At 53.2% G+C, this 17,395-nt stretch overlaps 1 protein-coding gene across 1 annotated transcript in view; it reads right to left on the bottom strand.

The window, feature by feature from the left end:
- Positions 1–17,395, bottom strand: part of ABTB2 (ankyrin repeat and BTB domain containing 2) — a 186,459-nt gene that overhangs the window by 13,598 nt on the left and 155,466 nt on the right. The window contains exons 4-9 of the mRNA XM_019975495.2: positions 9,290–9,442; positions 7,821–7,986; positions 4,876–4,965; positions 4,207–4,308; positions 1,876–1,972; positions 1,483–1,618 (exon numbers count right to left, since the gene is read on the bottom strand). Coding sequence (XP_019831054.2) covers positions 1,483–1,618; positions 1,876–1,972; positions 4,207–4,308; positions 4,876–4,965; positions 7,821–7,986; positions 9,290–9,442 — 744 coding nt within the window. The remainder of the gene's footprint in view (positions 1–1,482; positions 1,619–1,875; positions 1,973–4,206; positions 4,309–4,875; positions 4,966–7,820; positions 7,987–9,289; positions 9,443–17,395) is intronic.

The raw sequence follows: 17,395 nt of genomic DNA on the forward strand, positions 1-17,395 counted from the left end.
TCCTTCTCCAATGCATGAAAGTGAAAAGGGAAAGTGAAGTAGCTCAGTCATGTCCGACTCTTCGCAACTCCATGGACTGCAGCCTACCAGGCTCCTCCATCCATGGGATTTTCCAGGCAAGAGTACTGGAGTGGGGTGCCATTGCCTTCTCCGGGGATGCCATGAGATGAATGCATTGTGTGGTAGCTTGAACATTCTTTGGCATTGGAATGAAAACTGACCTTTTCCAGTCCTATGGCCACTGCAGAGTTTTCCAAATTTGCTGGCATATTGAGTGCAGCACTTTCACAATTTCCATGGAGCGAGCATGTTTTGATTTCATGGCTGCGGTCACCATCCACAGTGACTTTGGAGCCCAAGAAAATAAAGTCTTTCACTGTTTCCATTGTTTCCCCATCTACATGCCATAAAGTGATGGGACTGGATGCCATGATCTTAGTTTTTTGAATGCTGAGTTTCAAGTCAGCTTTTTCACTCTCCTCTTTCACCTTCATCAAGAAGCTCTTTAGTTCTTCTTCACTTTCTGCCATGAGAGTGGTATCATCTGCATATCTGAGGTTATTGATGTTTCTCCCAGCAATCCTGATGTTGCCATGTACCAGTGCATTTAACCCTCCCTGAGAGAGGAACCTCAGTATTCATGGGTGATGAATACATCTTGCTCATGTCACACCGAGCGGGATGCAGACTCAGAGGGGGTTCCAAGCCCCAGGCTCTTCTGTCGCATCCTGTGTCTCATGGGCAGGCCCCCAGGCCACTTGGGGGTAGAGCTGTCTCCCGGCAGACCTGCCTGCCCCTCCCCAACCCCTTCCCCACCTTGTGATGGAGGCTGGGCTGTGCAACACTGGGTACTCTGTTAACCCGCTGAGTTGACAGAGCAACAGTGGGATGACCCATGTCCCTTAAGGGAGTCCCTCTTTGTCTTCTACTCACCTCTTCCCTGTTGCCCTTTGACCCCAGAGCAGCCTAACTCTGGTTAGGTGAGACCAGCTGTTCTGGTCTCACTTCTGCCCTGTCACACCCCCAGGCAGGCCTGGCCCCTAAAAAGCAGGGTCCACCATCCGCTCCTGGAACAGGATGTGATTTCTAGCAGAGCTGCCAGGAGCATCTTCATGGTGGAGTTGAAGTCTGGGTGGAAGCCCCTAGCGCTCCAGGCTGTGGCAGGCAATGGAGAAGCAGCCCAGGCACAGGAACATCCGGATGGGGTCCTGGGGCAGCCCTGGGTGGCTGCAGGTGGAGGGTCTTATGGGGGAATGGGAGGGCCTTCCCTGGGCACCCACCACCCCGTGTTTCCAGGCCTCCACCCTCTGGGCCCACATGCTGCCTGAAGACCTTATCTTCTTTCTGGCTGGTGTGTAGGCAGCTACCCTCTATCCACCCCTTCCCTCCATCTCTGGAAAGATCTCCAGGCCTAGCTCTTCTGCTCCTGAGAGCCTGCTTCATGCTCCACAGAACACGGGGCAGGAAGCCCCAGGTGGGTACCTGTGGCCATGGGCGGCCGAGTGGCTGAAGCAGTTCATATCCTCGTGGAGGGAGGAGGCCATGCCGTTGGCTTCGAGCATGCTGAGGAGGGGGTCGGCACCCCGGCTAAGCAGCAAGCTGACCAGCTCGTAGTTCCCTGAAAGAGACGGGCCAGGAATGCTTCCACCACCCACGTCGCTGCCCCTCTGCTGGGCCTGTCTGAGCACTGAGCACCATAGAAACACTGACAATGGAGTGAGGGGGAGCCCCTGGTGACCTGAAGCAGGGGTTTCAAGGCTTGCCATGGGGGTCTCTGTGTGAGGCTCAGCCAGGCAGGGTGACACTGTGAGGAGGGCCAGGTGGAACTGCAGGGCAGTCAGGGACCCTGGCTGGGCAGGGCAGCGGTACACCTACCGGCCGCAGAGGCCAGCTGCAGGGGCGTCTCCGCATAGCTGTCTTCGCCGCCGTTCACTGCAGAGCCCTCCACGTGGGCGCCAGCATCCAGGAGCAACTGCCAAGGCACAGGAAGGGCACTTGAGCATGGAGGGGAGTGTCGCCTGGGTCGGGTGCAGGGGAGGCTTTGGGGAGTGACCTTTAGTTTTCTCCTGGCATGTGACCAAGAGCCAGCTCCCTCAGGCATCCAGAATGGTAGAACTCCTGGTTACCTTCACGGCTCTCAGTGCTCAGAATCTTCCCCTCCGCTTTTTGTGGTCTTGGACCAAGCCCCGGAGCTATAGGGACCTCTGAGCTATCTCCCCCTTTCAAACAGTTTCCTACAAACTGGCCACAGTGAAGAACAGAAGGTAGGTGTGTGCTAACTCGCTTCAGTCATATCTGATCCTTTGCGACCCTATGGACCATAGCCTATCAGGCTCCTCTGTCCATGGGCTTCTTCAGGCAAGAATACTGGAGTAGGTTGCCACGCCCTCCTTCAGGGGATCTTCCTGACCCAAGGACTGCACCCGCATCTCTTACGTCTTCTGCATTGGCAGCCAGGATCTTTATCACTAACACCACTCGGGGAACCCAAGAATAGTAGGCAACACCGTCCAATCAACCAGGGGAATCTGAGGCTCTTGACACAGCAGAGGTTGTGGGAAAGACAGAGCCAATAGGGTCAGAGCTGAGTGGCAGTGCTGGCCACCAGCGAGTGGGTGATCTGGGGCAGGTATCTCAACTCCCCAATCCTCCGTCTTCCTCATCTAGAAAATGGGAGAGAGGCCTGTTTTGCAACATTGTTGGGGATTAAGTGAAGAGGTGCTCAATTCTCCATAGGGGTTCAGTAACCAGTGGCTTCTAGGGCTCCCTTCAAAGAGGTTCCACGAGCTGCCCAAGGCTGGGCAGTGCAGGGCTGGAACAGAACCTGGCTGTCTGGGACACCAGGTGGCCTCTCCTGGTTCTGGCAAGGGCAGGCCTTGCAGGGGACAGACGGAGCAGGGCTGACAGATACCAAGCGGTGCCCGCTGGGCTGGCTGGCTTTGCCTTGGGCGGGGGTGGTGTCAGCACACCACCAGGTGACTTCAGTCCATCTCACCCTTCCTGACTGGCTGCTCTGGAGGGAGCCGCCTTTCCAACCCTCCCAGGTTTCCAGAGACTGAGCCTCCTCAGAGACCGTGCTTGAGCAATTAGGCCAATCCTACCCACCCCTCACCTGGGACCAGGTGTGAAGGGTCCAGGCTGACCTCTCAGTCTCCCCACAATGTGGGTGTGGCGGTGGCTGTTGGCGGGAGGCTCTCATCAGTCAGACAGCAGCTGCGGCAGCGCTGTCTGAGCCAGAGCACCAAAGCAGCGGAGGAAGACAGAGACCTGCCCGACAGGGTGAAACTGGGCACCAGTCCAGACAAGCCCAGGGCACGGCCCTGCAGGTCGGTCTGGGTCAGGGTGGAACCCTACTCAAGGGCTCAGGAGGACAGCCACCGAAAAGCGGGCAGGATATGGCAGCCAACCTACTGACTACCGGCTACAGAATCTCTCGAATAGGCCAGGACTGTGTGGACAGCAAACAGGTCAACATGACCCCTGCCCTTGAGGGACCCGCAATCCAGCAGATGGCAAGGGTGTCATGCAAACTCCCAGGAAGGAGTTTCTGGAACCCTGTAGTCCTGAGGAGAGGAGGAGTCTAGGAGCCGAGTGGCAGTGTTGCCATGCCCCGTCCATAGCTTCCACTTCCAGGCCTGCCCTGACCCTCAGCCAGCACAGCTACCGGGGCCAAGGTGGGCACAGTGTGACTTGGCTGAGCGGTGTCAAGTGACAGGCGAGCAGTGTCAATCTGAGTCTTCTCTCAGGAACTGAGACGCTGAGAGACTATGGCTGCTAACGGGGAGGGGCAGAACCAGAAGGGCCGCATGGTATAAGCCACAGAATTCATGAGGGAGTAAGAACAGCTCAGGACTGGAAGGATGGTTGGAGGAAAGAAACACATCTGTGCAGATCTGAGCACATCTGCACAGATTCCAGATTCCAGCACAGCCCGAGACTCACCCACAGAGGCAGAGAGGCCAGGCAGGCCTGGGATCATTTGGGCCTGCATCTTGTTCCCTAAAATCTCAGGTTAGAGCCTGCTCACTAGAGCCTGCTCCTTGGGGCAAACCAGTTGAGTCTCTGTCCTGCTGACCCAGTGAGCTGGCCTTAACCAGTGTCTCTGGTGTCTCTGATCCCACTCAAGACATGTGAGGCTGGGGCTACGCTTGGGGTTCAGCCCATCTGGCAAGCTGGGGGCACGTGGCACACCTGGCAGGAGCTCACCTGGACCACAGAGATATGTCCATGCAGCACAGCAAACGTCAGCGAGGTCCAGTGACGGCTATCCGGGTGGATGGAGGGGTGCCTGGGAGAGTTGCTTGGAACCTGGGAAAATGCCACAAGGGATCAGTGTCTCCCAGGTGAGTGACATTCCTGGGCGGGTGACACGGGGCCTGAGCTAAGGGGGAGCCCTGCAGGGATGGTGGCCAGGAGTCAACTCAAGTGCTTTCTATATTCGATTGGCAACGTCTGCCTGGAGTACCTTGTGGACAAGGCTCAAAAGGATGTTCAATTAGTGATGTCTGCCCTGGGCAGAGAGATGGCAGAAAGGGAACACTTTATGCCTCGGAAGGAGGTAGAGCAAGAAGCGTCTGGAGATGGTAGGGATGGCTGGGGACTAATTTGATAAAAGGGGAAAAGGGCTACAGTAACAGAATCATGGCCATTCTCTCCAGTGGACTCCCCTCTGAGCTCACTTCTCTGGCAGAAAGCCCGAATCTTGAGAAAAAACCATCTTTGCTAACTATGATCTCTGTGTATCTTATATTTCCAGTTCTCTGAAACACATCTACTCTGTTGTCCAAATCATCACAGCCAGCATGGATGATGACGACCTTGGGGTGTTCTCTCACTGGGTTGGGGGCCCAGGGCAGCCCTTTGGGGCTTTCTCACCTGGATGTCCAAGTTGGCTCCAGCATCAATCAACATCTGGACCATGGCTTCATCCCCAGCAGCACAGGCATACATGAGTGGCGTCATACCCTATGTGAAGCAAACACAGATGCTAAACTGTCTGGAAATACCATGTGAGGACACGTGTTCCATGGGTGTCTGCCCTGGAAACCAGATAGAGGTCTCCTGCTTGACCAGCTGCTCATCTGGAACAATCTTGGGCCTTGCGCTGGACAGAAGGGGCTGGGCCGGCCCCTCTCAGGCTCAGGGGACATATGACACCTGAAGGACGAGTAGGGGACATTTGCATGAGCACTACAGGTCACCAGAGGGGCAAAGGGCACAGGCCCTACAGCCAGACTCCAGTACAAAGGCAACCCCTGCTGTAAACTTTGTACAAGTTACTTGTCCTCCTCTGTGCCTCAGTTACTTTATCTTTAAAATGGGAATAACAACAGTATCTACCTCACTGGGTTGCTGTAAAGAGTATGAGTTACTATGTATAAAGTGCTTGGCCCAGCTAAGTAAGGATGAGCTAGCTAATTAAAATAACACACCACCACCATCACGGCTGCCATGCTACACTGACATATCCACATCCACCCCAGGCCCTGCGCTGGTAAATCACCGTGTGAACTGCTTTACATGCATCATCTCACTTAGTGACCGTACCATCCCTATTGGGGAGGTTCTGCTATTATCCCGGCTTCACAGATGAGGAGCGGAGACGGGGACTGACTTGCCCGACAGTCACACAATTTGTAAGAGGATGGACTCAGATGGAACCCAGGCCTGCATGAGCCCAGAAGCTCTTCTCCCTGAGGCGTCTCACACAGGGTGGAGAGGTTGACGTGAACGTCTCTTGCTGTGAGCAGTTCTGAGCTTTTCTGAAAGCTGAGGCCCAATCCCTACCCGAATTTAGGTGGGTGGTTAACAGAGCCACCCCCTGGCCGGGAATCTCCTCTGTGGCCAGTAACAGCAAAGGCCGCAGTGGAAAGCACTATTCCACAGCTGGATGCTGGCAAGCGTTTGTCTGGAGCCCCGCGATGTTATTTATTAGGTTATTTGTGTGTAGACAAGATCTCCTTACCTCATAAATCCTTGCCTAGCGCCCAGAGATAAAGAAATGGCCCGAGATTAATCATGGCTGAGAGGTCTATCTACCCCACAGATCATTCTATAAACACCGAGGCTGAGGGAACAAACAGGACTGGGGCATTGACAGAAAAGCCACTGAGTGAGAACCTGACTTTGTTTTATTCCCCTCGGCACAAGCTTGACTTCTTTATTCTCCACAGGTCTGTATGTGATTCAGACTATAAGCCATCGACACGTCCTGTAAGGAAAAACTACTTTTTTTTGCATGTTGGTCCCTCCCCCTAAAGAGGTTAAATCAAGAGACACTGATGAACAGATTTCAGGGATAATCATCCTATTGACACCAACAGACATGGAGGCACCTTTATGGAGCATTTACTAGGTGTAATGCAGAAGTCTAGGGGGCAGGCAACTTGTTATCCCACAAGTTGGAGGCGAGGAGACAGGCTCAGGGGTAAAGCAGCTTGTCCGAGCTGCCACGGCTACGATGGGAGGACTAAACTCCAGCCCTGTGAGGCTGGCATCCATGGGCTTCCCCACCCTGCTGCTGGAGGAGGAAGACATCTCCCCCAGGATGAAAGCCCCGGAGCTCGCGTCGACAGAGGCACCTTGGGGAGATATGACGCCCAGCCTGTCACCTCCCGGAGCCCTCCTGCAGCAACTCCCTCAGCGTCGTGGTTTCCTGTCCCAGCACATGCCTGACTGTCCCGCCCCGATGCTCTGGCTCCCAGCATCTCCCTTCCCTGGGATGCCTTCCCCCACTCCTCTCTGCTGCATCCACCTCCCACTCCCTCCCTCCAGCACGACTCAGGAAGAATCCTTCCCTGACTGCTCCTGCCTGACTTGCCAAAGTCCACTCTGGCTTGGGTTCACCAGGCACCTCATCACAGCCTCTGCCGTGTCAGCATCTCATCCGAGGGTGCCACGTGACCTCTACCTGACCTCTCAGCTGCCGTTTAACTTCCCCCAACCTTTCTTGTGGACTTCTAAACTACAGTGCCATTACCCTGGGGAAGCTCACGCAACTGCATCAGATAAAAATTGCATCTCCCACAGGTGGGGAAGGGCCTGGGGTCAGCCTGCTTGGATTCTTCTAATCCCGGCTCTGCTCCTCATTAGTTGTGTGAGCTCTGTACCCCAGGCTCCCTATCTATAAAATGGGGATGAATCCTACTTTACAGGGCTGTGGTTAAGATTAAATGAGTTAATCTGTGCAAAGTGCTTAGAACAGTGCCTGGAACACAGAAGTGCTGTATAAATGCCAGCTCTTCACAGCAAAAACAAAAACGAAAGCAGGTCAAAAAACTCCGGTCAAAATCTGCCTAAAATTCCTCCATCGCCTCCAACACTTCCTGTCCCCTTTTCTGGCTTCATTTAATGCATCAGCACTTTTCACTAACATACTCTGCATTTCATGACTTTGTGTTTCTTAGCATCTGTCTCCTCCTCTAGCATGTTACCTCATGAAGGCAAGGATTTCTACTGGAGTGTGGCACACAGGATGCCCTAATACAAGTCTCAGTGATCATTATCCCTAGCTCTCTATCAAGCTGATTTCTCTGGACGTTCTCCCAGCCCTGCACCATCTGGGACAGCCTCCAGCTTTCCAGTGAGGGGAAGCTGAATGCCCGTTACAAATGATTTACAAGGGGTGCCTGGGAAGTCTCTGAGTTGGCCATCTACGTAGACGGCAGAGTGTGATTCGGGAGGAACCCGCTTCTTAGAAACACAGCTGAGTGGGCGGGTCTCAGGCCTGGGACAGAACAGACTGAACCACCGGTTACCGCAGTCGCACATCACTGTGGACTCGGGTCCTGAGCCTGCCTGGCGGAGCACTCGGAACGCACCTGGTCATCCATGGTGTTCACCCCGTCGGGGCCCAGGGCTTCGATCGCCTGGCTGATGAGGTCGGTCCTTCCGCAGTTGAGCATGCGGAAGCCCAGGTCCTGGTTGAATTTTTCAGTAGCCGCTCGGGCATCCAGCCTCCGGAAGGAACTGAAACAGCATTCGGGTCTGCGCAGAGGAGACCAGGTGTTCAAGTCTGGCTGTTTCTGCTAGGACATGGCCTCGCTACAAGAGGTGACTCTGCTGTGCTAGGCCGATGTGAGGCGTGAGCATGGTGTGGACGGGGAGGACAGGGAATTACCATCTAATCGGCTGTGACTGGCCATGTCATGCTGGGTGACAGGAAGAGCACACGCTTCGGCTTTTCTATAAACATGCTAAAGAAGTGCTCTGAGCTCTTGGGAGCTGTCAACGATCAGAAATGAAATCCCCCACAAAATGATCTCTCAGGGGACTTTCTGAGGTGGAAGAAGCTCTGGTTGGGGTTTGGGCCACACAGAGTACTCAGCTGTGTATTTTTTTTGGACGGAGTAGGCTGTACTTGTTCTCAAGAATGGTCATTGAGGCCAAGTTCCAGTCCTCGATGCTCCATCCTCTCCCCTCCGTGCTTCCTGGTGAGGCCCGGAAGCACCAAAGAAACGGCAGAGAGTGGACCAGACTCCCAGGTGCAGCCAAGCCATCCTACCAAGGACAGCCATGGTCTGCAGAGGGTGAGCCACGGGCTTTCGATAGGTGGCTTTTGCCTGGAGCCTTGATTGGGCCACAGAGTAGAAAACACGTGTCACAGGATGAGGTCGTAGCATTTACAATGGAGACAGAAGAAGGGGAGGGCAAAGCGATGCTCTCCCAGGTCAAGGATGGCCAGGGGACCGTTCCTCTGGAACAACTTCAAGAGGCCAGTCCAACACAACAGAGGCACACTGGGAAGGAACTAAGGACCCAGGCTTGGGGCCACACGGGCCTGGCTTCAAATTCGGGCATGGTCAGCTTGCTAGCTGAGAATCTGTGGGCAAGTTACTGCTCCTCCTGATCCTCAGCTTCTCCAGCTGTAAAATGGGCATTAAAGCCCCTTCTTCCCTGAGGTTGTCAAAGGACGGAGAAAAAGCATATAAAATAGGAGAGCTCAGCACTGGCCTGCACCTAGGAAGTGCTCCAGAAAGTGGTGGCAACCGCAGGGAGGAGGGCCCACTCTGCTGTGTACCCCAATAGTCCCACTGTGAGCGCTCTCTCACCCAAAATGCAAATGGGAGTCTGCTCTGTGCCAGACCCATGGCTGCAGAGGACACACTGGAGAGCAGCCCAGGTCCAGAACAGATCGGTTCTAACAGGTGGGCTCACGAAGAGAGCACCTTAGAGCAGATCCAACGAGTCGGCTGCAGCCCCTGCTTTCGGCTCCCTCCTGATCCAGGAGAGTGAGGGAGCAGCGGGTTTACCCAGGCCTTCCCCACCTCACTCCTCCCCGGTTCCATACTTGAGCTGCCGGGGCTCGCAGTCCAGGCCGGGCAGCAGCAGCCGGGCCGCCTGCCGGATGTCACCACTGTCCACGGTGAGGCTGCGGCGGTGCTCCGCGTACGTGATGGCCACACGCATCCACTCCATCAGCGGTGGCAGCAGCATGAAGGGCCTGGGGGGCGGCAGAGAGAGAGAGAGAGAGGGTCAGGCACCCCCTTGAGCACCCCCTCTCAGGACAGCCATGGAGGCTGGGCCCACCCCCCATAGAGTCATGAGGTGTGGAGGGGACCTGACCTTCCTCCTCAGGGAGACCCTGATCTGTCCCCTTCCACAGGAGCTCTGTCAGGGCTTGGAAGGAATTCCTGTCATGGGCCACGAGCAGAGCCTGAGGGCCTCAGGTGGCCCAAGAGGAACTGGAGACTCTTGCCCCCTCCACAGAATTCAGGCGGGCTCTCCAGGGTGCTCGGGGGCAGAGGAAAGAGTCCCACAGACCCTGGTGTGCTGCTGAGCCCCTTCATCACCACAAACACCCCGTGGCTGTTTCCTTCTTTACCTGTGAGACGAGGTGATCCCCACTTCTCAGGACGACTGGAAGGCCCAGTGAGATGACGCATATCACACTATACATGCACGGCTGACAGCCGCTCCCTCAACTGACCCCTGGGCTGAGGTGGATCTAGTCCCTTCCTGTGGCAGGCTGGCGGCCCCGGCCTGGTGCTCCAGGTCCTCCAGGGAGGGAGTCCCGGGGCCTATGTCAAACCCAGAACCCATGGCCATGGTGTGAGGCGGCTAGGAGGCCAGGAGACGCAGCTCAGCAAGGCTTCGGAGCTACAAACTCAGGGGGCACCTGCCGCGGGTGTTTTGTGGGCCACCAGGGGGCGCCACTCACAGGAAGGTGACTATGGCCCCCTGGTGGAGCAATATGGTGGCTCTGCCCCTCAGGGCCGGTCCCTGCCCTTCCCACCAAGCTCGACTCCTGTCTGTCTGTCCTCTGCCTGTTCTGGTCTCCAACAGTGAGACCTCAGAATGCTCCACAGCCCAGCAGACCCCACGCTGCAGAGGGGCCCTGACAGCTGGTCTTGGCTTCATGCCTGCCGCCCCCGTCCCACCACCCCCCACCACTTCCTCTGATATCCTGGGCTCCTCATGCGATAGGTCCCTGCTGTCACCGTCTTTCCCTCAGACAGGCAGAGAGGTATTCTGTCCAGGAGGAAGACCTCCATCCTTTCTCCTCAGCTTCTGAGTAAACCACCTGCAGGGAATGTCCTCACGAGACTTCTCTAAGGTTTCCAAAAGTTTAGGTCATCTTCAAAGTTTTCAAAGCTTCTCTCCTTGAGGGCAAAGGACGCCTTTTATTTATTTATTTAATAAGATAATAAGATGGGGTTTGTAAAAGTGGCTCATTTGGAAGTTATTTTGATGTCCTGGTTCTGGCATTCTGAAAATACACCTGGATTTGAATCATTTCACTGGTGCACTGTGTGATTAGTCACTCAGTCGTGTCCAGCTCTTTGTGACCCCAGGGACTATAGCCAAGCAGGCTCCTCTGTCCATGGGGATTCTCCAGGCAAGAACACTGGAGTGGATTGCCATGCCCTCCTAAAGGGAATCTTCCCAACCCAGCGATCGAACCCAGGTCTCCCGCGTTTTGGGCGGATTCCGTCTGAGCCACCAGGGAAGCCCAAAGTGTGCTAACTGTACCAACTGCTGCGATGACAAGGTGGCCAAAGGTTGGGAAAGGCTTGTAGCCCTGGACTTCAGGGATGCTCAGATCATCACCCCACTTACTTTCCAGCCCTGACTCAAACCTTTCATCAGGACACATCAGACCACCAGACATTCATGGTTCTCAAGCCCACCCTGGCTGTCCCCACCTCCTTGAAAGAATGAACCAGCTCTCACCTCTGCCCATCCAGATCCTCTTTATCCTTCAAGGACTGGTTCCAATGCCACTTCTTTCTAGAAGCCTTCCCACATCCCTTCTCCAATGAAAATACTCCTCCTTCTCCAAGATCCCTTAGAACGCTACTCTAGAATAAATATGTCTCATGTTCCTGACTAGACTATTTCTCTTTAGACAAGAATGATGCCTCCACCATCCCTGGTTCTCCAAAGTATACCCAGCACAGGCCCTGGACACAGCAGATCCTCAGTTAAGTTGAATACTGCAAGGATGGCTAAGCATTAGGAATGTGGCAGAATACACCCAAGTTTTCAGTTCTGGACCAAGTCCTCTTTCTGCCCAGGAAAAAAAAAAAAGACATATACTTTTCAAGGGCACAGTGTAGACTAGTTAAGAGTGGGAAGCCAGGACCCTTAATGGGGAGCTTGTAGAATCCAGGAAGGAACCGCAATTCATTTCTGAATTACCCTCCTGTTTATAAGATCTTCCTTGGTTGTGAATGCCCATTTGAATTCCCCCCAAATATTTTGGAATTTTACAGTTCTTATACCACAGTGCTGCATGGTAAGCTTAGAGAAGCTACATCTACATATCAGCCCTTCTGATTCAAGGGGAAGGCTTTATTTAATCCACCAGCACTGGAGACTGAAGCGTAAACAAAAAGATAGTTCACGGATGTGCCAGCCATTCTTCCCTATTGTGGCCAACAGCCAAAACAAAGAGCCAAGTGTGGCCACAAACGCTCTCAGCAGCATCTCCCAGCTGCCCTACGGGAAATCCGAGAGGGAACTCAGGAAACCATGAAGTCTAATCAGATGGTGTCATGATTCATTCCCCAGGCTTGTGCCTCTTACAACTGGGCATGTGAAAAGATAGAATATTGGTAACTGGTGGGCAGATACTGGGGACTGGTTCATTAAGCCTCCAATTTACCAACTTAGCTGGAGAGGTGGAAAACTGAAAACTACATTTCCCAGACTCCTTTGTAATTAGACTTCACCATTAAGATATAGCTGCATGAGATCTGATAAATGGATGTGAGGCGGAGGTCCCCTTTGTGTCTTCTTTGCTTGGTTCTACTAGCAGACCAAGTCATAAAACATGAGGCATTACTTTCCCCCTGTCGAGCATTCCCGTGTCCATTTCCCGACTTCCTGAGTGCTTCAGAGACAGCAGTACTGCTACTGAAGGCATCAGCAAAACCTCTCGACTCCAGCTTCAATCCTGAATTACAGTTTCTGGGGTTGTCTCAGAGGGAGAAGCCCCCCAATAGCAAGTTTTGTATTGTTCTTGGTTGGAGTCATTCCTGGAGGTTCAGTCTTAGACCCGCTCCTTGAGCCCACACAATGATTCTTTTGGCACACAATTCCCTGCATTAAATCCCTTCCTGTTGAAAACACCCTAGGTGTTTTCTCTTCCCTGAATTGTACACTGATTAATATTCTCAACATACAAAAATACTCCAGGGTTAAGGCTACCACTATGCCTCTGACTGGTGCCCACTTGTCCACATCCAAGGCCATTGCAGCCCCCCAAAAAATCCTTTTGGGCCTTTCTCCTTGGCCCACCCACCGGCTGACCTGTGGCCCATAGGAAAGTAAAATGACGTGCGATTCATGGACTTTCTCAGTAACATCCTTCCCTTGGCCTGTGGGCTCCAGGCTACTATTTCCTTTCAGGTTATTTCATCTAGCCCATTGGGCATGCTGAGAAGCTGGCCTTCATTACTGGACATTCTGGAAAATCCCTATAAAAACTCCCATCTGTACTGGCCACGGCTGTGTTCTAACACGGGGTGAAAGTGCTCCAGAGGAGCAAGGCTGGGAATGATTGGCTATGCACCATCCCCAGGGTCTCTCCGGTTCCAGAGGAAAAGGCCCGCTTCCCTCTTTTTGCCTTTTCGCCAGGCTGCGGTTGGCCGCAAGCCACTGCCTGTCCCGTGCTGGGCCTGGTACCTTGGACCAGTGGTTCTCAAGTGCTTTGGTCTCAGGATCCCCTTTGTACTCTTACAGATTATTCATGCTCTCAAAGAGCTTTTGTTTATGTGTGTTGTTCTATCGCTAATTACTGTATCCGAAATGAAAACAGAGAACTTCAAACCTCTGAATACATAGGTTCACATTCTGTCAGCCATCAGAGTGATACTATGCTTGTTTGTCACACAGTCTCTGAGAAACTCCCCAGGAACTTGTGAGAAAATGAGTGAAGAGGCAAATAACATCTCATTGTTGTGAAAATAATGCTGACCCTGGGGCCTCCTGAGAAGCCTCTGGGACCCAGAGGGTCCCCAGACCACACTGAGAACTGCTGCCTCAGACAAATGCAGCCTTGCCCTGGGGCAAGGCTGCTCTCAGGCGTGGGGCTGGCATCCCGCCCCAGTCCAGTCAATTCTAGAATGGTGTGTGGTGAACATGCACACTCTTGGCTTAAGGATCTGAGGATTCCACACCGAATCTTCATTGGGAGAAAATCCTAGTTTCTAGAAGCCACTGAACTGAGTCTATAACCTTGGGCATATCATTACCTTCTTTGGGCCTGTTTTTCTTTTAAACATGGGGTTAGGTTGGTGGTTTCTAGACACTTAGCATCATGAGAAACCCTTTTGCTGTTATTTCACAGCCTCCATAAGATGAAAGCTGTACCTTCTGTACAGAGGTCAAGTACACGGGCTCTTGAGGGAGACTGCCCTAGGTTGCAATCCATTGCAGTCTTGATGAATTAAACTATAATCCTGTGCAAGTTATCTTCTCTCTCTAGACTCAGCTGTCCCATCAACAAAATGGGTACCAATAATAGGGCCACCTCACAAGACAGCCAGAAGTATGTATATAAAGTGCTTAGCACATGGTAAGTTCTTGGTAAAGGTTAGCTGTTACTATCATTTTAGTGTCTTTTGATAGAGAAAATACATAATAGCAGAAAAGGCTGCAAGAATCTATTAAATGCCTCAGCTCCAGCCTTCATCAAGCCCAGCCAATTCCCTCTCCAAACCCCTCAACCTTCCTGCAAGTATAAACATGTAAAGCTTGCAAAAGCCTGCCAGCGAGCTGCCCACCACCCACTCCACCCCAGCTCATAAAACAGAGCAACAAACACAACCACTATGTCGAGTGTGATCTGGAGACTGTTTCTGGCGGTGCAGGGCCTCGGCCGTCAAGAACCCTAGACCGGGGAAGGGGCAAGGACAACACAGACCCAGGAGCTTTGGGGTCATGAACAAGCGAGGGTGCGAGGGGGTGGGCATGGGATACTGTGAGGGACCTGCAGTCCTTGAGGACTGCTGGCGGCTTAACCTCGGAAACACCACACATACACTTGCAAACACATCCGGTCGGGCTGCTACTGTGACAAACAAGGCCACTTAAAAGGGTCACCGACTCCAAGCATTTGTCTCTGTGTGCATAAAATAGCAATTCATGTCATGTGGAGAACTCGTAAAATATAGCAAAGAGAGTGAGCCTGTAACAGGAAGTGGGGTGAGGAGGAGGAAACAGAGGCCGCGGGAGGCCCAGTGTCTCGCCTAAGGTCAGAGAGCCCTTCAGCAGCAACAGGGAGACCAGCTCCAAGCGTCGTGACTCAGTTTCTCTTTTCCCTCTTTAATCAAACAATTGAGCCTGAGTATATCAAGCTAACAGGCTCACAAGGCCCCTCACCAGGACCAGGCCTGCAAAAGCCATTTTTTCCCATTAAAAAAGAAATGAAAGAGAATAAACTTCTTAAGGCCTTGGTTTTAAGAGGTCCCTGCAGCCTGGAAAAAAAACCACCAAAAACCAAAAAACAAACCCTGCCCCACTCAGCAAGCGTATGATTTATTGGGATTACAGTCCCATAAGCGGTGTCTTAACAACATGAAACAGGAAACGCCTCCAATTTCCAGCTCAAAGCAGGCTCTGTTCTTCCTTGAGGTGGGCAGGGGCCTTGGGGAGAGAGGCAGGTTGGCAGATGGGGCACAAGCCTGGAACTGGAGGCCCAGGCTTGATACGACCTTGTGCCTCTGTCCCCACCGGGCAGGCCAAGTCTGGGTCTGTCCCTTCTGCGCCCACCCATGAGGACTGGGTGCAAGGATTCAGGCAGGTGGGTCTGGGAGGTGCCCACTGGCTGGGTAGGCCCTCGACACCTGGCCTGAGCTCAGCCCCGGGAAACCTGGGCCATGGTTTCTTAACTTCCACTGTTGACTGGGAGCAGAGGGTGCCATGGGGCACAGGCCTGGCTCCTGGAGCTGGGAGGGTTTGGGGAGGCCCACGATGCCTTAGGCTAGCTCCATAAGGAGATGTCCTCATCACCATCTAAGCTCAGCCCACCCCGAGGTAAGGATCCTTAGTCTAGGAAAGGAATCTCACAAGGACCAGCTACACAGATGATGGTCAAGGGAGGGGCTGGCCAGAAGATCTCCCACCCTCAGCCCTAAATTCTTGCACTGATTTTGCCCTGCCTTCAGTGAGGGTCACTGCTGAGCCCTAGGGTGGAATGGGGTGACCTTCCCTCCAATCCTTCTCTCTTCAGGACGTTGCTCGGAAGCACACTGCTTCCGCACCCCACCCTGCCATGCTGCCTGGGTTGGGCCTGGCAAGTGGCACAGTCAGGAACCTGCAAAGATGCCAACCTTTTCCCAATCAAGTGCCAGCTCTTCAAGCAGAGACTGCTCTGGGAAAGTCAAGGTTGGCTCTGCTTTGCCAACTCTGAGGCCCTCACCCCCAAATCCCCCAAGATTTCCGGAGGGCTGCGGTGGCCTAACACCAAGCCAAAACATCCATGGAGAATGAAACCAACATTGTCCCAAATGAAGTCAGATTCCACTCCCAGCACAAAGGATGCGATTCTAGTCTGGCTCACATCTTGGACTAATTATTTTTCTAGAATGGCTTGGTAAACCAGAGTGGTTTGGCTCAGCTTGGAGTCAGAGCTGAGCAGGCATCTCTCTTCTGACTCTGAGGACTATCTCCCCCCCCACAGTCCCTTGGCCTCGGACCTGGCAGCTGACCCCTAACAGAATCTCCACCTGGGGTCAGGTGACTTATGTGAGGGGCAGGGCTTAGGGCTTTCTTCGGGGAAATATGCTTTTCTTATTAAAACCCATCTGGTACAGATTAGAGGCACCAGAAAAACCTCTACTTGCTCAGATATGCATATGGATATAAATTTAGATTACAACCCAGTCATGATTAGCTGTGAACGACTTCCCTACCTCTTCCTATTGGTTGCCCATCAGGGAACCCCAACATGAGCTATGGATGGGAGGCCAATAGTGTAGCAGTAGGGGTATCCTGGCCCAGCTTCTCAGGCAGGCAGGATTACTCGGGAAACACAAACAGCTAGTGTGTACAGAGCATCTGCTAAGCACCTGGCACTGTTTTAAGCCCTTTACATCTATTGACTCATCTCATCCTCATTGCTACTTTAGGAAACAGGTATTATTATTGTCCCCACTTTATACATGGGGAAACTGAGGCCTGTAGAGGTCAAGTAACTTGCTCTAGGTCACACACCTAGTAAGTGGCAGAGTGGGGAGGTAGTCTCAGGCAGGGTACCCCCAAGATCCAAGCTCCCAAATAGTGTACTCCACCGCCACCTAGCTTAGTAAGTTGACTCTGGCTTCCCATTTTCTGGACCCTATGCCACCGCTTTCATCTTGGGAACGATGAGTATTAAGCACAGTAACTGTGTAATCTGTCACCAAGCTGGACCACATTTGAGAAGGAAGAGGAGTGTTCCTGCCAACACCTCTGGGACAGCAGGCATAAGAGACAAGAGTCTCAGGCAAACACGAACACCCGGCCACCCTAGCGTTTAGCACTTGGGTAAAGCACCTCGCCTGGCTCGTGGGTCCCCTGCAGCAGTGGGAGGCCCTCTCTGCCCACCCGCCTGAGCCTGGTCTCCATTCTGCTCCTGCACAGCACATGCATGCTAACTCGCTTCATTCTTGTCCGACTCTTTGCTACCCCATGGACTGTAGCCCGCCAGGCTCCTCTATCCATGGGATTCTCCAGGCCAGAATACTAGAGCGGGTGGCTATTTTCTCTTCCAGGGCATCTTCCTGACCTAGGGATCGAACCCACGTCTCTTATGTCTCCTGCATTGGCAGGCAGGTTCTTTATCACTAGCACCACCGAGGAAGCCCCCAAACATACACCAGCTGTAATCATTTTGCTAGCTGGCATTGACTGCTTTCTCCTCAGACTATAATTTCTCTGAAGGCAGAGACTGCTGTTGTCCATCCCTCAG

This window comes from Bos indicus, chromosome 15, assembly GCF_029378745.1.
Source record: "Bos indicus isolate NIAB-ARS_2022 breed Sahiwal x Tharparkar chromosome 15, NIAB-ARS_B.indTharparkar_mat_pri_1.0, whole genome shotgun sequence".
In the NCBI taxonomy this organism is placed as follows: Eukaryota; Metazoa; Chordata; class Mammalia; order Artiodactyla; family Bovidae; genus Bos; species Bos indicus.